A 19,737-nucleotide genomic window follows, 5' to 3' on the forward strand; every position below is an offset into this window, starting at 1 on the left:
CCAAGAAGGACACGTGAACCAGAAGTATAACAAGGAGAGGGGTGATAAAAACTGGGAGAAGGGAATGGTTCTCATGGGAATTAGAAAAATAACCCTGGAGCTGCCAAGGGTGGCATCATGGAAATACCTTGTAAGGAGATCAAGGACCTGTTGTTTACGGCTGGGGATGGTAGCCAGAGCTTCCACAATAGTACACGCGGCCTGCCTCGCAGCTTGAGTGGCTGGAGTAAAAAGCACCTATGGCAAGAGCATTAAAATATGGTATCATTTGATGTGCAGACATAAACCAGTGATACTTTTCTAAAGAGACATAGCAGACATTTGGACAGTTTGGTGTCCTAGAGACACCGAGAGGCAACGTTCTCTTGTTCTTCTGAAGACCTGATTCTGTGGGAACGTCTTTGTTCTCCATCAAAATGTTTAAACAATGCACTAGGTAGGTAACATACTAATCCACATACAAAGGAAGAAAAGACTTTGCACAGGACCCATGAAAATTCAGTAGTCAAAATGCAGCTACTGGACAGGTAACGCTCAGTGGCAATTAAAGCTCAGAGATTTAAAAACATGCATATTACTGGATTAACGTTCATCAACAGCATTTTTGTGGAACAAAGCTGCAAACCTATCTCACTTACAGTCTCCCCACATATCATATCATATCATGCGCAAAGTGCACAAAATATGGCAAACTACCAATGTTCTCTGATGGTCAACTCTGCCCTACGGAACTGATAGGCCAGTGCATCACACTGGAACCTTCACACACATTTACCTGGCGCAGCCAATTGTTGTGTCCCAGCTTGAGATCCAGAGGGCAAGTTCTCTTCCCACGGCGACTCATGAACTGTTTCCATTTCCAGACATATTTTTCTGACAAATAGAGCTGGTGAAGCTCTGCTTTGCTAGGAGATTTCCCATTGGCATCTATACCTGCAATACTGAACACAGCTCAAGAACTGCCTGCAACTATTAACAGCAAACTGACATCATTTTTTTTTTTTAATATTCTTCATACTGCAATACTCCAAATTCCAGCTGAGATGCTGAGCAGCTTCTCATTTATTTCTGCTGCCATTTTCACTTCTATGTGGAGCTATGCTCACTTCCAAGCCAGGTGCAAATTCCCCCAGCCTCTCAGCATATTCAGTTAACTTTTCGGTTGGCTGGTATCATTTCAGATAAACAGCAAGTTTCATTTTTGATATTCCGCTGATTATCTGCAGGCACAACACATTTTCTGCTCAGGGTTTGAGCTACACAGCCCAGAAAGGTCAGTACCGCAATCTCTATGGACTATACAGTTAAGTGTGAAGATGGTATCAGATGGACAGAAACCAACACAACTCTATGGGACTATATTCCTTATTAAACTTGGAAGGACATACATGTTCTTTCACAAAATTGCACAAAGTTAAAAACACAGAACTACCTCTGGCAGGGAGGCACTTTTTCCAAGCTTCATATGATGCTTTGGGGTCCCTCTTGAGCCACAGCTGAGCTTGTGCATGGATTTCATTGCTGTAAGGCTTCACCGTGGTGAGAGCATCCGCAGGCACATCCTTATAAACAAAAAAAGCTCTATAATTCTCGAGAAAACCACAGCCTGTCCTCTTTCCTGTGACCAGAAAAGCAAGCCCTAGATTCCTCACAAAGCTGTTCATCACTGAGATGGGCGTGCCAGACTTTAATCAGATCATTTCCAGATGCTTTGCTCAGCATCTAAGGCGATACCTTGTTTTTCTTGCTGGTAGGAGCAGGTGGTTTGATCAGCTTTTGAAGAATGCGCAGGCACATGAGGGTGATGTTTTCAACAACCACCGGAGTCTTAATGTTCACTGCCATCAGAAACAGGCTGAGAGCTGAAAGACAGATGTAAGTGTTCATGCCACTAAGATCTGCTCATGGGACACCTTCCACAGCTCTGTACAGCACATCAAAAGTGCTTAGAATTAGGTAAGACCTCATATTCTCAATCAAAGCTATCACACAGAGGCATGGATGGAAAACAATTTTTTTTTTTTTTAATACTAGAAAAACAGCAATGTGTCCTGTTTTGGCTAGCATAGAGTTATCCATCCCTTTACACCTCCACTTTTCTATTTCTCAGCACTCCTGCTTCAATAACCCAGAGACAAAGCTATCTGGTGCTCACTCCCCTTCTAACCCTAATCACAAACTATCTGAATCAGGATCAGTTCCCTTCCTTAAAATCTTACTATAGTGCACAGACCTAGGTATAGCATTTTGAAATAAAGCTTTCACATTAGTTGTTTGAACTCACCACAGCGTAGTCGGAGCTCCCAGCAGCTGTCTTCCTTTGAGATGGAGTCTGTTAGCAGCAACATTTCATACTGGAGGCTGCTAGCCTGTAAGACAGACACGCTGAAAGGCTTAAGAAATCTTGGTGATACAGCAGTCCTTTTTGCCTTCTGGTATTTTAAAAAGTACAGGTTTCAAACAGATACATCTAAGTAAGGTTAGTCCCACTTCCATTTGGGATGACTGGCAACCTGTTTGAGAGAGCTGCAAGGTGAGCTGCAAGCAACAGCCAAGACAGGAATAACTGTGTGAGGAAACTCAGGCATTTGCTATCACATAATTTTGTGCTTTACCTTAATTCCTATCAAGACACAAACATCTTCTGTATTACAAACAGACTATGATAACAGAGAAGATGCAATGATTAGAATACACCAGCAGTTGCAGAGGGTCAGAAAAAAAAAATAGGAAAACATCTCACCAAGTCTGGATTTGCCCAATGTCCCTTCAGAGCTGCAGAAACCTTCCCAATAATTAAGTCATTCATTTGTTGTGTGGCCTCTGGATTGTCCCTAATTCCAGACGGAAAAAGAAAACAGCATTATGCTGTGGCTCATACTAAATACCAAAAGCTCCTTGGATTTCAGCTTAGCTGATGACAAATGTACAATAAGCAGTCATGGTCTACAGTTTGCTGATGTAAGGAGGTATCTCCCCTGTAGAGCTACTCCTTCATGATCGTGCTTTTACAAGAACGCAACCTTCCGGAGTTCACTGGAAGTTGCAGGGCTACGAACGCTGAACCAAACCTCACCTGGTCAGAAGGCACATGAGCTGTCGGACCTCCTCCCTCATCGTGGCTGCACCTCGCCTCAAGTTGTAGTCAAAGAGCTCTCGGATAAGGCCCTGGGACACCAGGATGTGCCTGATGGCAGAGTTAGTTGCCAGAGCCCGGAGCAATGTTATGCAGTGTTCTGTGACAGCTGAAGCACAGCCGTAACACTTTGTGGATGATGTGTGGCCACAGCCTAAAACAGACAAGGCACGATACTGGCTGGCAGTAAATGTGGGTTGGACAGTGGTTCGTGAGGACTTTGTTGCTGCCTCTCTCTGCTGAAGGTCATATTCCAGGAGCTCTTTTCGAGAGGCAAATACTTTCTGGAAGCGCAGAAAAGCAGAAATGAGAATTAAAGAACAGTGAAGCAGAATGTAATTGCTAATTTTGCTTACAGTTATTTTCACTGTATATTTTACTGATAAAAATCTGAAACTTTCTCAAAACTTGAAATTCTTCATGTCAATGGCAGACTTGGGAAATCCATTGGAAATAGCAGCCTAAGTCCCAGTTATCTGTTTTGTTTAAAAGCTTGTTGTCTATATTACGTGAAATCTAACACTGGAAATGTGACTCTACAGTATTAATGGTAAGCATAGCTTTTAAAAATTATTGTTTTGTTATCTTTTCCCTGAAAACATGCAGCCAATCACTTATTGTTATCTATTTCATTAAACACAGAACAGCAACATCTTACTTTCTACTTCTGATGTGCACTGTATCTGGTGAAAGAAAAAAACACATGGCCCACAGAGAAATTAAAGCGCATCATACCTGTATGATTTTGGAAAGTTCATCGAAAGAGTTCTTACAGTCACCACAATACTCCTGGGCTAACTGAAGTATGTATCTATTCACACTAGCTGAGGTAGAACTGATCCCTCCACTACTACCAGATTCATCCTGGAAGAGAGGGGAAAACAAAAGGAATCACATATGGAGCACAAAACTAACTGCTACAGAACAGCATCTGAGGCAAGGATCTTCAGCTGTCCTTGGTAGTATAAAGGCCAGTGTCCCGCAAGCCTGTCTCCTGCAAGGGCTGGTTCTATGCAACATTCATTTGTCCCTTGTTACCTGTGGCTTTTCAGGAGCTGCCTCATTCACTTTACACAGAAGGTTTTCCAGCTGCGGTCGGTGTCCCATTAGCTGGTGATACACTCTGTCAGCCTTGTCCAGCAGAGTGTTGATGTTTGTTACTGCCTATGAATAAAAGAGGAAAGGATATTCAGACAAGACTGTTAGTTCTCCTGAAATACAACTTTCAACCTCCAAGTTTTCTCATGTCTTTTGTCTTTCTCTGTGTTAATGAAAAGCAACGCTAATTGCAAGGCTTTGGGTACACAAGCTCCTTGAAGTCATGGTGGCCACACGTTGAAGTCCAGGTACCAAAATGCCTAGTAAGATTCTTCTGAGAGAAAGTGCAACAGGGAAGCATTGGCACTTTGTTCCCAGAAGCCACAGAAACCCCTACATACATTTGCAAAGCAAATCTGCTACCAGCCTTCCTCTTTGCCACAACACCTTTGGAAAACCTGACAAATTACAGTGCCAGTATAATCAGAGGACACAGTTTTGTCATGGTGATCCTGTACCTTGCTTCTGCCACAAGTATTGTTCTGGCGTCCAGTGTCCAACACAGGAAGACAGAGATGCAGTACTAGATTGCTAGTTTGTAAGTAAAGAACTGAATAATGTCTTTGAAGAATAATCTACTTAGCGGATCAAGACAGTAAATAAGGGATTGTACTCTATACCTCTCAACATGCCAGAAACAAGAATGAGGATTCTGTGAGATCACCAGAATTAAGGGAAACACATTAGCTGGTGAGAAGTGCTGAAGGAGCACTGCTTTCCATGTTACTTACAAGACAGACGGGCCTCTGATGTCCCTAAACTGCTGACTTGGCCAAGAGATAGAGCATTTCATTAATGAATTAGCTATTAGCCTCACCTTCTTTCGATCCTCTTCATTCTCTATGGGATCCACTGCACAGCAAGGCTTCGCGTACAACATGAAATCAAAGCGAGCATATTTACAGAACCCACAGGCATTGCAAAGGAAGGGATCCTTCTCGTCATAATTAATGGATCTGAAAGGCAAGCCAGAAAGGTATGAGAACAACAGCCAAGCTTACCAAAGTAACTGAGAAAATGAAGGAAGCAAGCTGCGAATGCACTCATTATGTAAAGGAGAAGGATGGCCCTCAAAACTGCCTAACCTACCGAACTGTCCTGGGGAAACAGCGTGACTGAAATACATGCTGTACATGAGAATCAAAAGCTACAAATCATGCACCAAAAATCCTTATAGAAGTGGTACCACATTCTGGCCAGTAAGCAGAAACAGATGTGAATTTGTTCCTAACAATTCTACTTCAACTACAGCGATTCCCAGCAGAATGTCAGACTGGGGCATCATGCCCTTTACAAGAACACAGATAAAAAGAAACCGTTTTGTAAGGTCCAGGCTTTGAATAGCTTTCACTCTCTACACAGTTGCAGCGGGACTAGTGACAGCATACTTATTATCCTGTTGCAGACTAGAGCAGCATGACACGAACTGATTTATAGCTCCCATAATTCAACAGGGAATACGGAAACTTTTCAATATACCAATAATCAGCTGATCTGTGTAAAGAATCTGCTAAACACCTTGAATCCCATGAGGATTTGAGAGGAATATGGGACAACAATGAGGGGAGAAGAGACCTCAGATGAGGAGACAAAACTGACAAAAGAGGAGGATTTGTAATACTGTAGTGAAAGCTTGAATAGTGCACAGTAAATTACGCCCTGAGCCCTGCTCTGAATGAGGAGAGTACAACAGCTTTGAACAGCCAAATGAGTACTGTCCATCCTGCACATTAAGTCAGGGATCCTGCGGGGGAACCCCCCTGCAACCATCTAATTGAACTCCAGCCCCATGCCCTTGAACAGACAGGCTAAAAATAACCTCCCTTCTGGGAATTTTCTTTTTTAAACTTCTGAGGGCTTGATTTGAAACTTCTGTGTTCTTTCAGTATTGTCGTATCAGGTTTCCTTTGTTAGCCTGTATTAACGTTAAATCCCTGTAAGCCTGTTTTATACTTCTCAAGTAATTTGATTGTGCAGTTGTATTAACCAGAATCACACATTTAAATAGCAGGGTATTTTGTTGAACATCCAACATGGGCAACAGCACAAGGGCTCCATAAAGCCCTGGCGCTGGCTCGGTGGGGAGGAACTGGGATGACGTACCTGCACTTGTGGCACTGATACACGTTCTCGCCACAGTTCCCACACACCCCCGGGTTGGCTGGGACAGACGCGCTACACCGAGGGCACTGAAGGGTCTCCGTGGAAGCCTGGTAATTCTCATAGAAATCCGCAAATTCGATCATCAGATTCGAAGCCACAATGGGCAGCGGCAGGTCAATTTTCACCTCCGTCTGGCCTGGGGTCAGCTGGACTTTCTTGGCTTTGTGCCATCGAGCTGGCCTGGGAAAGAAAAGCAAGCCACATCGCTTTTCAACGGGGAAGTACCCTCCTGCCCACGCACAAAGGGAAGCCAAACACAACTGCCTCAGCTCCAAATCTACTTTAAATGGGATGAATGGAGAGCAGTTCTAGGATTCGCTTCCTTAGCTTCTGTATTGACATGATATGTAGCCAGAAATACATTTTAAGCCTTTATCCTCTTCATAGAGAGAGACTGTTTAGGATTAAAGAGCTGTTGATGCCTCATGGAAAAACTTTAATTCTACAGACATTTTCTAGGGATTTTCACCTCCGTTTTTTTTTTATTAGTAAAGACATTTGCATGAAAACAGGATATTTATTTCTTAAGATCTCATCTGCTCCCACTGCTTATTCTCAACCTGAAGTCAGAATCCTCTCTTTGTGACATCATAATCCTCTCCACAGCAGCCACTTGTGATGTCACAGAGGATTAAGACTTCAAATAAGCAATAAGCAGCAGGCACAGATTAATCCCTAAGCCAAAGAGATCTGATTCTGGTGAGAACATCTCAAGAAGTAAGAAGGGAAAGCATATAAGCAGAACTGGCTCCAGACTGAGCAATATATTAAAAAGGAGCATTTTTCCTGGGTAAAGCAGCAGTCGAGAGCTAGGCTATCCGACTCCTAATTTTAGTTCTACTATATGGTTTCAAGCAAGTAATGTTAACACTTTCAGCATTTCTGGATGCATTGCAAGGTCCAAATTCATTTCTGAGTGAAACTCCCCAGAAGATGCTATTGGCATTAAAATTGGTTTCCAAACAATTAAGCTAAATGCTTAAAACTGAGCTTGTACAAAATTTGTGTACACACATTTTACAGGCATATTTCAAGCTCTAGGTGACATTTGGATCTTTTCTTCAACAAATTCCTGTAGGAGATTCAGAACAATCCCACTCAGTGTGGATAGACAGTGATAAGTAACAGTCTAAGAAGGAACGTTACCTAAAACAAGCCAGGAAGATGAAACAAACTGCGTGCAGAATGGCCAATACAAATCCAATCTATTCACCTCACCAGGAATTGTAGCATCAAATTCAGAGGCTTGCACACAAAAAACATGGATGAACTTACTTGTTTTTCAGCTCCACTATAGCTTGCACTGTCCTGTTGTTGTAATAGAGGTTGATGGTTCGGACCATTTTGGTGCGTTTCAGGTCTCCTATCTTCGCTGTCACTTTGCTGATGGTGTGGCTGCCGATCAGCTTCACCACTTGCTGAGTGGTAGTATACCGCGTGTCCACTTTAATGGAGGAAAGCTTAATATACTGAGGAGACAAAAACCAAATCCATGGACACACCGCCAATATGATCACATCCCAAAAACACAGAAACAGCAAATCACGCTGCTGTAAAAGGTTGGGAACCCTATAATTAATTGGAAAGGGGGTAAGAACAACAGGTACTTACACAGAAGGGCACTTCTGGATTGTTGCAGACGAGGCAAGGATCGCTCTCTAGGTAATAGCCATCAAATTCCACCAGCCCAGAGAGCGTGCTGGAATGGAGGGAAGAAAACTAACTTATGGAATTTGGTATTCACTGTTTTTTCACTAGGCAGCATTTCAGTAAAAATTATTAACAGTCAAGATATGACCAAGAAAACAAAACGTAATTCCACAAAACTATATTCTCCAACTGTTCCTACTATTTTATAACATTTACCAAACAGGAAAGCAAAAAAGCCCCTAAAGCTACTGCCTTAAAAAAAATGCAAAAAAATCTACTGCCAATCACACATACAATTTATTTTTTTACATGGCAGAAAAAAGCCTGCTATTCTCTCAAGACCAGCTGCAGCAAGTATGTAATCTCAGTGGGGGTCCTTCCTCCACCACAATTTCATTAGAAGAATTGTGTATTCCCCTATGGATTGCAGCTTCTCTGCTGAAAAGCTCCTTTAGTGAAATGGATCAAAGAAAGAAGAAACTCACTTGTAAATGTTGGAGTTAGGGTGGTTAGTAAGAATGTGGTTTTGAGTCCGGAGGATCTCCACAGCCTTTTGGGAGTATTCCTTCAACTGAAACACAATTAGGAAATACTGTCGTCTCAGCTTTTTTTTTAATTGCTACAAAGACAAAGATTACTCATCTTGTGGCATGCTAGGTCCCCCAGAAGATGCACGCACTATACCCACAGGAATTTATGTGGTTAAGTCATTAACCAGAAACGTTAACAGATCCTAAAATTAGACCTTTACCACAATAACAGCGCTATTTGTCAGAGCCAATGACTGCAAATGCCTGCCAAGATTCCTACCGTATTCCCAGCTCTTTAAAAATACATATGCAAGTATCAGTGCATCTAAATTATTTGTTCTCAGCCCACTGGTCCCCTAAGAAATCCCACCACTTCCTTTGTTCAAAAGTCACGGTTACAAAATTTCTAAGAGCTGAAATATAAAAAAAATAAAATAAAAATCTATAAATTGGAACCAGCAGATTTCCCAAGGAAAAGTTTTCTTCTAAATAAAATAAAAATAAAAACCACAACACAACAAAGCAAAATAAAAAAAATCCCCAATCCCCAATTTTTTAAGGAGTCTACCTTTTTTAACATTTAAATTTTGGGAATGAAAACTTTCCACCAGAAGCTGTTTTGACAGAAAATCTGTCCCAGCAGTACCGTAAACAAGTACTAACAGAATTCATAACTGGCTGGGCCTCGGATGATGTACTTTTTCAGAGAGGCACTTTACCTTTTTCTCAGTCTGCTGTGTTTTCAGAGAGAAGTATCCCAGGAGATCTACAAACTGGGCAGCCTTTCTTCCATAGGCTGGAAGTTCTGGCCAGATTGACCACATGAGATCCAGCAGTAATTCTTGCTGAGACTTGTTAGAGTTCCTGTTGGATAGATCACAGATCAATTAGGCCTGTTGAGATAGCTATTTTGACAACAGCTGTATTGACAAGATAACCACATAGGGGAAGGAAAATACATTCTACAGATCACTAAATGTTGTAACTATTATCTTGCTATACATGAGAGTTCAGAGTCAAATCTCAACTCTTCTTGCCAACAGCAGTATTCCAGCAATCTCCGAAATAAGAACAGAGGTCTTGCAGCAACTCAGACTTGTGAAGTAGTTCAGCACCCTGAAGTCTGCCTTTGCATATGTAACTCCCACCTTTTTAATTGCATAAGACTGCATTTGATTCAGAAATTCACTCTCCCACAAACACCTACTCCTGTAGATGTCAGGAGCCAGATTCTGAAGGCAGAAATAAAGTGCTTGTTGCAGATGATAACTCAATCAGCGTAAGCCACATGTGTAACTCAATGTGTAAGTCACAACTTACATCTCCAGTCCCACCAACTGCAGAATAGTGTGAGCAACGCAAGGTGATGTCATTATCTGCAAGTCTCAGAAGCATTCAGGACAGAGGCTCAAACATTAACTCTTCCACAAGGACACAGCTTTTTCGTCTTTCCAGAACTGAGCTGAGATTGGCTCAGAAAGGCTCCCTCCGAGCTCACCTGTAGATGTGGAGTGCGAGACAGTGGGCCTGCCATCTCACAGAGGATGAGTTGGACTCCAGCAAGAAGCAACGCAGGAACTGAATGAGGGTCTCCTTATCAGCAAACTTGTTCAGCTGGTTCACCAGAGCTGTACACAGCTGATCTTCCTGACTGCCCGAACTCTCACCTAGGGAACACCGGGTAGTAAAAGACAGACTTAAGAAAACATGAATAGAGTACCTCACAGGCTAGCCACTTTCCTATTCTATAGATCATAAAGAATAATGGATACAGATCATGCAGATAATGGAGGCAAATGACTGTGGCTAAGTCAACAAGCAAGTTCAATATTCCTCTTTTTTAGTATTATCACTTTTTTAAATATAAGCTAAAGCTTTTGATTAACACAAAAAGAAAACTCCCAGAATACTTGCCAGTAAGGATGTGAGAAATGTGCTACACATCCCGATAAAGAGAAAAGCAGAAATAATAGGGCAGTGGAAACAGTCACAAAGAATCGTCTGTCAGAGAAAGCCAAAATAGTTTCCTGAAGAAAAGCCAGGAGAGAATTTATGTCCATGACTTTTACAGGAAAGCTTAATTACTTTCCCAAGACTTTGGGCATCCATTAAGAAGCAGCCTTGGCTCCAACATAGCTTACATGTCAGACAAAGGAAACAAGTCTGAACATAACCATTGAAGAGCAGAGCTATTTAGGTGTGCATCAACAGTATTTAATTTCCATGAGCCTTTCAAACTCCTGCATCCCAGGACAAGCAATTTAGGTGGAAGCTACTTGGTCATTGGTACAGGCAACTTCCATTAGACAATTTAAGGCCCACTCAAGTTAATAAATACTCATAGTGGGTTTGGGGTATACCCAACACTTAATTTCAGCCCCAACTCTTACGGCATACTACTTCATCTTTGACCCCTTTACTAAATATAGTAAAACTCTATAGGAGAGAGTAAAAACTCTCCTAGATGTAGCTAAAGTTTGCAAGTGCCCTTGCCAAGATCCATGCCCCCTTCACAACAGTACTATTTATCACAATGAGAAACAAGCAGTTCTCTCTAAACAGAAGTACAAAAAGCTAAGAGGAACAAACTTCATCCCTGAAAGAGCCACGGAACAGGGCACAGCTGCAGCTCACCCTCTCGCTCCTTTTCCTTTTCCTCCTTCTTGCTCTTTTTTGTGGAGGATTTACTCTGTGTGGCTGGCTGCCCAGAGCCTGATGCTGCAGGAGCAGAGGTGGAAGAGGTGCTTGATGATCCGGAGGATGAAGCCATGGACAGTACTTTACTGCCACACAGAGCACAAGACAGCAGCTGCAGGAGAACTGGTGACACTCCTTCATCTACCAGGAAGCTGACTTGAAGGAGGAAATAGAGAACCGCTGCAGAGAAAAGAGAAAAATTTTGTTGCCTGAATTAAAAGCAGAAAAACCCACACCAAACAATCAAACCAAACCACCACCACCAAAAAACACCTTTGATCATGACAAGGACCATCCCACAGACTTATCGAACATTCCCATCCCTACACTAAGGGAGCATAACATTTGGGTACAACAAGGCAAAATGTTTCGTCCCAATTGACATGCTGGAACAACAGCAATACAAAAAAGAGAATGCAGATCTCATAATTCATGTTCTAGTAAGTTATCCATTAAACTATACTGCGTTTTTTAGCTACAGAAGAGATGCAATTAGACCACGGTGACAATTAGTAATGGAAATGGTTCAGTCCTACCCAAAACTCTCAGTTGTGTCCCTCTCTTTTTGTCTGTTGAGCCTCCCCACCCAAGAAGTCCTGATTCAAACCAAGGCATGTAATGTATACCCTCTGCTCTCTCAGAGAAAGAACTCACAGTCATCTTTAATGCAGAATTTCTGCCAGTTCACTGTTCGCTGTGTAGCAATCTCTGCACAAGCCTTTAGATGTTCCATCTGAAAGGCACAGTGAGATAGGATTAAACACCACACCAGTATTTTTACTACTGACATCTTACATAAGTGCAACATACACTTCTTCCAAGTACAGTTGCACACTTTTCCTTACCAAGCTGATCAATGTATCATACTGCAGTGCAGAGCCTGAACTTGCTGTGACCACACTGGCACGAAGGAAAATGCCTTGCTCTTCTAGGAGCTTTTTGATTCCACGAACATGGGAGTCCAAAGTGTGGAGGTCTCGGAGCTGGCGGTATTTATCCTTTGATCCACAGATAAAGAGCAAAAGCTTGCGGACTTGGCGGCGCACGAAGGGAGTCTGCTGGATCATCAGGTACTAGACAAAGAAAAGCCTACAACATCAGCACTATGAACTCAGGAGCAGGCAACCTGCACCAACAAAACCATGTTTTCTTGCAAAAAGCTAAGATACTGGAGATGCATTAACGAATCAGTCAGATTTAAGGTAAAGTCACCCATAAAAGCAAGTCATAGGCAGAAGAAACACTGCACAGCAATAGTGCAGCATCCTGAGCTGTGTGATTGTGAAACTGTTTCTGAAAACTATTCTTTGTCATCTATAAAAATAAAATGTGACCTCAAATAAAAAACTAGTCTAGCTTAATTAAGAAATCCTTCTACAAACTTGTGCAAATGTAAGATAATTTGTCATCTCAAGTATGGAATCAAACAAATGAATTGAAAATATGTACTTCAAACATCTTATTATTTTCTTTTTTAAGGACTAAGTTAAATACCAACAGCAACACATGACATTGTATTGTACCACCTCAGAGATTTTGTATTAAGAGTTCTCTGGCAGCAAACACTGAGTTACAGGGAGCAAGAGCAATCTTATTTTCCACACATGCTTTATGCTTAGATACCTGTTCAACAGGAATCAAACAAAGCCAATTGTTCACCTTCTTTCAAGGGGGAGGAAAATCAGATGTGAATCAGAGATTGATCCTATGAAATTCCTCATCTCTCCCAAGTAAGGCAACATTAGTGGAATTTTCTGCTTAAAACCTGCAGGTGTATCATGTTCTCACCTCAGACAAAAAGTAGAACCAAGAATGATCAAAGATGGGAGGTGGGATGCGGGAGTTTGCGTCTGCAATCTTCTTGATCTGATAGGGCAGCCGCAGTACCATCTCTGTCAGAAGCTGAGTGTAGGCCTCAAAAACATCTGCAGCATGACCCTGAAAGTGAGAGAAATCAGTCAGGCCCTGGCACTGAGAACTCCCACTGTGCTGTCATGACAAGCTACAGGGTGCGTTTGTTTATTTTCTAAAAACAAAACTCTTCTGTACCTTTGCAACCAGAAGAAACACTCCCAACTGATAAACAAAAATAAGCTGACAAACCTGCATGAGGACTTTACCTAGGAGGCAACTATGAGGATGCAGTAGATTACTCTGTAGCCCTAAGGCATTTTAATATATGAGCTTTCAACTTAGGAGACATGCTTAGATTTAAGTGGACTTTTTTCACTGTACCTGTACATATATCAACCCTCCTCTCCCCAACTCTAGGGGAATGAAGGCACCATGGTGGTTGAACAAGTCTGGGGTTTAATGTGGAAATCCCTATCAACTGCTAGGCTTCCTTGCCACAATGAATAGCGGTGGTTCAGAACTTCTGCCTGCCAAGCATAAAGAGTCACATGAGGGAGTAGCTTCCCCTCAGGAAGATTAACACCTGAACCAGAAACAATGACAGCAGCTCCACAGAACTGCCTCATTTAGCCAGGCAGCAAGAGATCTAGCGAGCTGGGCTGCCCTGCTAGAGAACTCAGAGCAGTTATAATTTTCTCTGCGCACTAAGGGAACAGATTTTAATTGCACAACTGAGCAAAAACCACTTCTGCAAGGATGCTTTTACTTGCTCCTCTGCAGCAGTCCTTTAATGCAGGTCACATAACACTAACGGCATAGGGCACGACTCACCTTCACATACTGACGGAGGAAGAAAGGGCTCATATCAGGTGGAGAAGAAGTAGTGTGAGGTTTCAGGAGCTGGCTAGTGGCTACAGGCTCCTCGTCATTCTGCTGGCTTTTCCAGTACTCTAGCAAAGACTTCAGCACATGCAGGCAGTAGTCAACAGCACCAGAGCTCAACAATGCAGCAGCAGTGGCACTAGAGATGAGGGAGGAAGACTGAAACAAAGAGAAAATGGATTACTAGAGCACCTGAGAACCACCACGTCAGAAGAGCAAGGGAAGCTGTGACAATCGGATGGCATTTGCTGACCGTATGGATAAGAGAGCTTTTTTTTTTTTTTAATGAAACTTTACAGGCAACTTTTAAGTTTGCGGTTTGTTTGAGGTTTTTTTTTTGGTTTTTGTTTTTTTTTCCATGTTTATGAAAAGAAACTCAAACATTTACAGAGACTCTTTTGAACAAGCGCTTAGTAAAGGAAAACAAATAAAATCTCCTCTTAAGTCTAATCTCCCCTCGACACATGTGCCAGAGGCCACTGAGCTATGGATTAGACGACTAGGGCTTTTTTTCCCTTTTTTATTTTTATTTTTTTTTAAGTTGGGATTTCTATTTGTTTATCTGGGATTTGGCCAGCTGAGGGTGAATTTTGGTAGAGAAAGAGTCCCTGATGCAGATGCTGCTCAGAGGCTCTGCTCCACCCAGGTATTGCTCCACCTGCATTCTGCAAGACGATGAGCTTTGATTTCTGTGGGAAGCTCAAGTGAATAACAAAGGCTGGAGAAAAAGCTACTGTAAATAAAACTATTAAAGCAGCCCTGTAAATCCAAACAAACCCCACAGCTCATAAGCTCATTAAAATTTGATGCAGTTCAGACTAAATTTTTTAACCTCTATGCTTTTTTATTAATCTCCTTCCCACCACACATACTGCTTTTTATGCCTTATTACTGTACCTTTTAGCAACAAATATCTAAGGAATCCTCTTAGCGACTTTTACGTTGACACAGCAGCATATTGCTTCCCAATAATCACATTACAAATCCTTTTAACCCCTTCAGCACCAGTAAGATGCAACACAAAATCTACCAGAGCATTTTAAATAACATCACTAATGTTCTGCCCTTAGCACAGAACAAACTGTGCATAAAACAAATCCAGTCATCTTCCCGTGTTGGTTTCCTCCATCTGAGTCACAGCAGAGATCTTTATTCAGAAGTCAAGAAACATTACAGACCCATCACAACTTTTTCCAAGCACTTTTAACTATTTTTCGGTTTTACACCGGCTATTTTAAGTAACAGCATTTATACCATCTTTGATGAAGAAAAACTCCCCAACCACATCACCCTCCTGAAAAAGCATTTTGAAGAACATACCCCACAAATGGAAGACTTGGATCCTGACTTAGTTCTGGACATGAACACACTAAGCAGCCTCATTACCACCAAGTGTACTTCATTCACAGGAGAACGTTCATTTTTCTTAGACACATCCTGCAAAGAGAGCTTGCTTACTTACAGAGCTGAGCATCATGTCCTAAGCATCTGAATTTCAGTGCTCTGATCTTCACAAAGCATTTCTAATTTAAGCTCAAACAGTAATACTAGAAAAGCAGCCCGAATTCCTCAGCTCCTAAGACTAGACAGTGGCCTGGGTGCCAGAGAAGAGTTACAGAAATGGAAATGTATACATGTCAACCGTACATCATTGATCAATCAAGACTGTTTTAAGAGTTGAACTCAAGGCAAGCAAGTTTTCGTGCTCACTTGCTAATACTGGAACCAGGCACAGGTGAGGTTTTTTCTATGTTACGTGAAATGAACTAACAGAAATAAAATTCCCGAGCACATCCATACAGCAACTATGTTTTTATGACTCCAATGCATCTAATTCCTCCATGGGAAGAAACTTTGTCTAGAAGGAGCAACTGAAGATCATGTGCTCATACTACAACTTGCCTTTTTGTCCATGCACAGTTCTGCAATCAGCTGGGAGAGAAGGTTATCTAATGCTCCCTTGTCTTTCTCATCATCTCCATCTAGGTCTGTAGTGAGCATCAGAATAACCTGGAAATAGAAGTAAGAGAATTAACAGAAGACAGCTTCCATGTTTTCAAGATAGATACAGACTATCTTTCACAAAACCTCTGCACAGCTTTTATCTTGATTAATTCATGTTCTTTCCCAAATTCTGCCTGCAACAGTACTCCCTAGTGTGAATTTTCAGTACAAATGTGAAAGACCCTCCCAAATATACAGAGGTTCAAGGATCTTATCCCTTAGGCTCATCAGTTAAAAGTAACACCACATTGAGAAAGGGTGTATGCCTAGCAAAACTCTTTGGGTAAGGAATGCTGTGCAACAGATTGAACACTTTAGAGAGGGACTCGCACACTGTGACCGGGAAGGAAAGACAAAGGGAAAAGCATGTGCAAGCAAAAACCTGAGAGTAGTAGCAGTGATTAACTATGTGATTAGGGCTTAACTCCTGAGCCCTCCTCAGTTACCTGCATATAAGGAATGGCCCGGACTCCTCCAACACTCCTGAGCTGAGGTAGGTTTTGCAGCAGCCTCTCCAGCAACATCAGTCGGACCATGTGCAGCCTAGGAAGTCAGAAGGCAGGAATCAGACACATTGCAAAAAATTTTAGCCACAGGAGGATTACCACCAGAGCACTGCAATTTACCACAGACACTCAGAGAATCACGAAATCTTAAGGTGACCACATTAACACAAACAGAAGCAGACTCCCTCAGACTTTACACTTAAGCAGTATGAAAAATGCAGAGCAACTCAGACAATGGACAGTCTTTTTCTGCAGAACCAGACTGACTACCATGACTACTTGCAGAGTTTAACTATCTAGAAACTGAAAATCAATTCCAAACTGCACTGTAAAAATGACTGAGCATCTGTTCCCACAGAATGGAAGACTGCAAATCTTTCCCAAAGTACTTAGCACTTTCGTACATACTTTTTTCCCCTGAACACTGAATTTCACGAGCTTCCTAGAGTTAGATTCTAGTGATTCTTCTGTTTAATAGGCTCGTATCTATTTTTTCATCACTTTGTAAAGGTAGCAGTTTTGTGGGACACATTACATAAGTGTAATGTTACATGGTGAATGCACACAGGGAGGCACTTTGCAACAACAGTTTGCTCTATTCTGTTTCAGACACAAGATCGGCTTTTGATTTTTACTGTCCAAAGTTGCAAATCACATTCCATGAACTTCAGCACCTACAGTCCACTCCTCTACAAACAACGACCCTGCACAACAGATGTGTGATTTTTGAAAAGGAAAACAAAGCCTCTTGCCTGTTGCTGGTGTGGACATCTCCCTCTGCCTCCCCTTCCCCTTCTGAACCATCTCCTTCTTGCTGGCCTGTGGTAGTGCTGATGGCACCTGTGCTCGAGCTGACACTACCTGGTCCAGCAGGGTGGCCTTCAGCTGTCGTGTCCCCATAAGCGCTACTACGGCCAGACACTGAAAAAGAAACCAAGAAGAAGAAGAAAGGGAAATACAGTATCAGCATAAGTGCACATGCATCCTGCCTTCTTCCTAGAGACCAATGAAGTTGCACTACCCTTTGGAATTATGGTTCTAAAGAGATTATGTTTGTGGTTACCTTCAAAATTTTAAAGGGCATCTTTCCAAAGGGCAATATAACACCCCCAGCAGTGTTTGTGACTCAAATCTTTGTGGCACAAATTGAGTTGATTCTACAGCAATAAATTTAAACTGAGTCAGAAGCAGGGTGTTCTATACAGGACAGGCAGCGTAGACATCGTTTTTGATAGAAGTCTGATTACTGGCAGCCTTTAAATACGTTATTTAATTCTCTTTTGCTCAGTTTTACGTGGGTATCAGTCCCAAGCAAAAAGCAGAAAATTACTTCTATCCCATCCCAATTTACGCAGCAGTACAGTGAATTATTTTATTCTTGCTCTAGGCTACTGCACTGTGTTATTTATTACAGGCCTTACATTATTGGTGCTAACTGCAAAACAATGCATGGCATCACCTATTTAGAACAGATTTCTTCTTTTCCAGGGATTATCCACCCCACTTAATGCTGGTAAAGTCCTATTACTGTAGAAATCAGATATACAGACACGAATCCAGCAAGAGATACTCACCACTGTGCTCACCAGCCACCGAGTCCACCGCACTGCCACCGCTCTCAGAGCCCACACTCCCACCATGGTCAGCAGGTGAAGTCCTAAGAGTTGAGCCATCTGTTGCAGCTGTGCTGCCTTCATCATCAGATGCTGGAGCTAAGAGAATAAAGAGAGCTGTTACAAGTAAAAACACTGTTTTAATATAACTCCAAAAGAATTGCATATGAAAGAAAAGCCACAAAGATTTATCTTTTGGTTTTGCGTCAATTTTCAACTACAAGTCAAAAAGGAATGTGGAGTGTTCATCAGTACACTTAAGACTGCTAAGAACAGTGGAGGGGAGATACCTGAGAAGGAAACCTTATTATCATATTTACAAATATCTAATTTATTTGAATGGCAATGGCTGGTTGTTTATAAATGCAAAGGAAATACCATGTATAATTTACTTTGTCTGCTTTGTTTTAGGAGGAGGAAATCAGTTCCTCAGAACTCCATAATGAAAGTCTTTCAAAGCAAGAAAAAGTCATAAATACACTATTAAAGATACATGAAGCCAATGGCAATAACTGGTTCTTCAAAATCTTATTTACAAATGAATTTTAAATCATTATTTAGGTTAAAATTATATATAAATTTATTTATTTATTTATATTCCTCACAGTGAACAGTTACCTGATGCTGTTGTATCTGAGAGTGTTCCGGCATCAAGAGATGAAGAGCTTGGTGCTTGGCCAGACAGTCCTAAACTCTGGAGTCCAAGTGCACTACTGCTACTCCCTGCAAGAAGAAAACAAACAATGAGTATCTTCCCACAAACAAACTATGTTAACTCTGGCCTTTCATGTACATTTCATAGTTCTACTACCTTTGCTTTGTTGGTGGTCACATCAACAGTTTCTGCTCTGCTTCTTTCCCAGTTTCCTCATATTCTGTTCACCTTTCTGACTACCAATAAATGCTTACAATTTACCTTGCTGATCTTGTTGCAGGCTCAGGGCAATAGCCAATTCCACCATTGTTTCATCATCTGCATCTGGAGGAATATCCAGCATGGGTGGGAATCCTTCTGCTCCAGCCAGAAGAGCCTCCAGGGGAGAAGGGTTCCCATTATTCACATTTTCAGAAGTCTCCAGAACCATTGATTCAGACTGTGGAGAAGAAATACGAGAGCTTTTGCCAAACCACCACCAGCTAATGGAACACTAAGGATTGATTCATCGTAACTAAACTAAACCCAAGTACCTAGCAGACTTAAAAGGCTCCAAAGAGAAGTACTCTGAACTTACCACCATCTCAAAGTCCCCATGATCAACTTCATTTTGCTCCTGGCTTTCTTGTCGGATATGTTCACCATTTGCTATCCCAGAGCTCTGCAGCTTGTCTTCCGCATCGTCGTCATCATCATCATCTTTATCTCCTGAGTTAAAAAGGATTAATTCACAAATGCACTCTTTCCTTACATATCATGAACAAGGTAATCAGTGCTGAGGAAAAAATAACAACTCGTCCACTGTTTACTCACAGTTACCAATAGATTCCATGACAGCTACAATTCATATCAATACTAAAAGTATCTCTTGAATGCAGATTTGATACCCTAATTTTTGTCCACACATATTTTTGTTACTGATAACGTAAAGGCTTGAAAATATGCGTGT

General features: G+C 41.7%; 1 protein-coding gene across 6 annotated transcripts in view; it reads right to left on the reverse strand.

Annotated features, from left to right (window-relative positions):
• Positions 1–19,737, reverse strand: part of UBR4 (ubiquitin protein ligase E3 component n-recognin 4) — a 77,981-nt gene that overhangs the window by 20,454 nt on the left and 37,790 nt on the right. For 2 of the 6 annotated variants that reach the window (XM_080564237.1, XM_080564234.1), the window contains 29 exons: positions 19,366–19,496; positions 19,050–19,227; positions 18,752–18,856; positions 18,095–18,226; positions 17,273–17,441; positions 16,461–16,557; positions 15,913–16,020; positions 15,331–15,447; positions 13,960–14,169; positions 13,063–13,212; positions 12,120–12,347; positions 11,929–12,007; positions 11,212–11,454; positions 10,076–10,244; positions 9,297–9,441; positions 8,533–8,618; positions 8,009–8,096; positions 7,673–7,866; positions 6,338–6,577; positions 5,052–5,190; positions 4,175–4,300; positions 3,872–4,000; positions 3,077–3,420; positions 2,744–2,834; positions 2,285–2,369; positions 1,735–1,862; positions 1,433–1,562; positions 776–933; positions 128–237 (listed from right to left, as the gene is read on the reverse strand). In XM_080564237.1, coding sequence (XP_080420363.1) covers positions 128–237; positions 776–933; positions 1,433–1,562; positions 1,735–1,862; positions 2,285–2,369; positions 2,744–2,834; positions 3,077–3,420; positions 3,872–4,000; positions 4,175–4,300; positions 5,052–5,190; positions 6,338–6,577; positions 7,673–7,866; positions 8,009–8,096; positions 8,533–8,618; positions 9,297–9,441; positions 10,076–10,244; positions 11,212–11,454; positions 11,929–12,007; positions 12,120–12,347; positions 13,063–13,212; positions 13,960–14,169; positions 15,331–15,447; positions 15,913–16,020; positions 16,461–16,557; positions 17,273–17,441; positions 18,095–18,226; positions 18,752–18,856; positions 19,050–19,227; positions 19,366–19,496 — 4,309 coding nt within the window. Of the gene's footprint in view, positions 1–127; positions 238–775; positions 934–1,432; positions 1,563–1,734; positions 1,863–2,284; positions 2,370–2,743; positions 2,835–3,076; positions 3,421–3,871; positions 4,001–4,174; positions 4,301–5,051; positions 5,191–6,337; positions 6,578–7,672; positions 7,867–8,008; positions 8,097–8,532; positions 8,619–9,296; positions 9,442–10,075; positions 10,245–11,211; positions 11,455–11,928; positions 12,008–12,119; positions 12,348–13,062; positions 13,213–13,959; positions 14,170–15,330; positions 15,448–15,912; positions 16,021–16,460; positions 16,558–17,272; positions 17,442–18,094; positions 18,251–18,751; positions 18,857–19,049; positions 19,228–19,365; positions 19,497–19,737 lie in introns of all 6 variants that reach the window. The other 4 variants (XM_080564236.1, XM_080564233.1, XM_080564235.1 and 1 more) reach the window with 2 other exon arrangements.

This window comes from Anser brachyrhynchus, assembly GCF_964034855.1.
Source record: "Anser brachyrhynchus genome assembly, chromosome: 21".
Lineage (NCBI taxonomy): Eukaryota > Metazoa > Chordata > Aves > Anseriformes > Anatidae > Anser > Anser brachyrhynchus.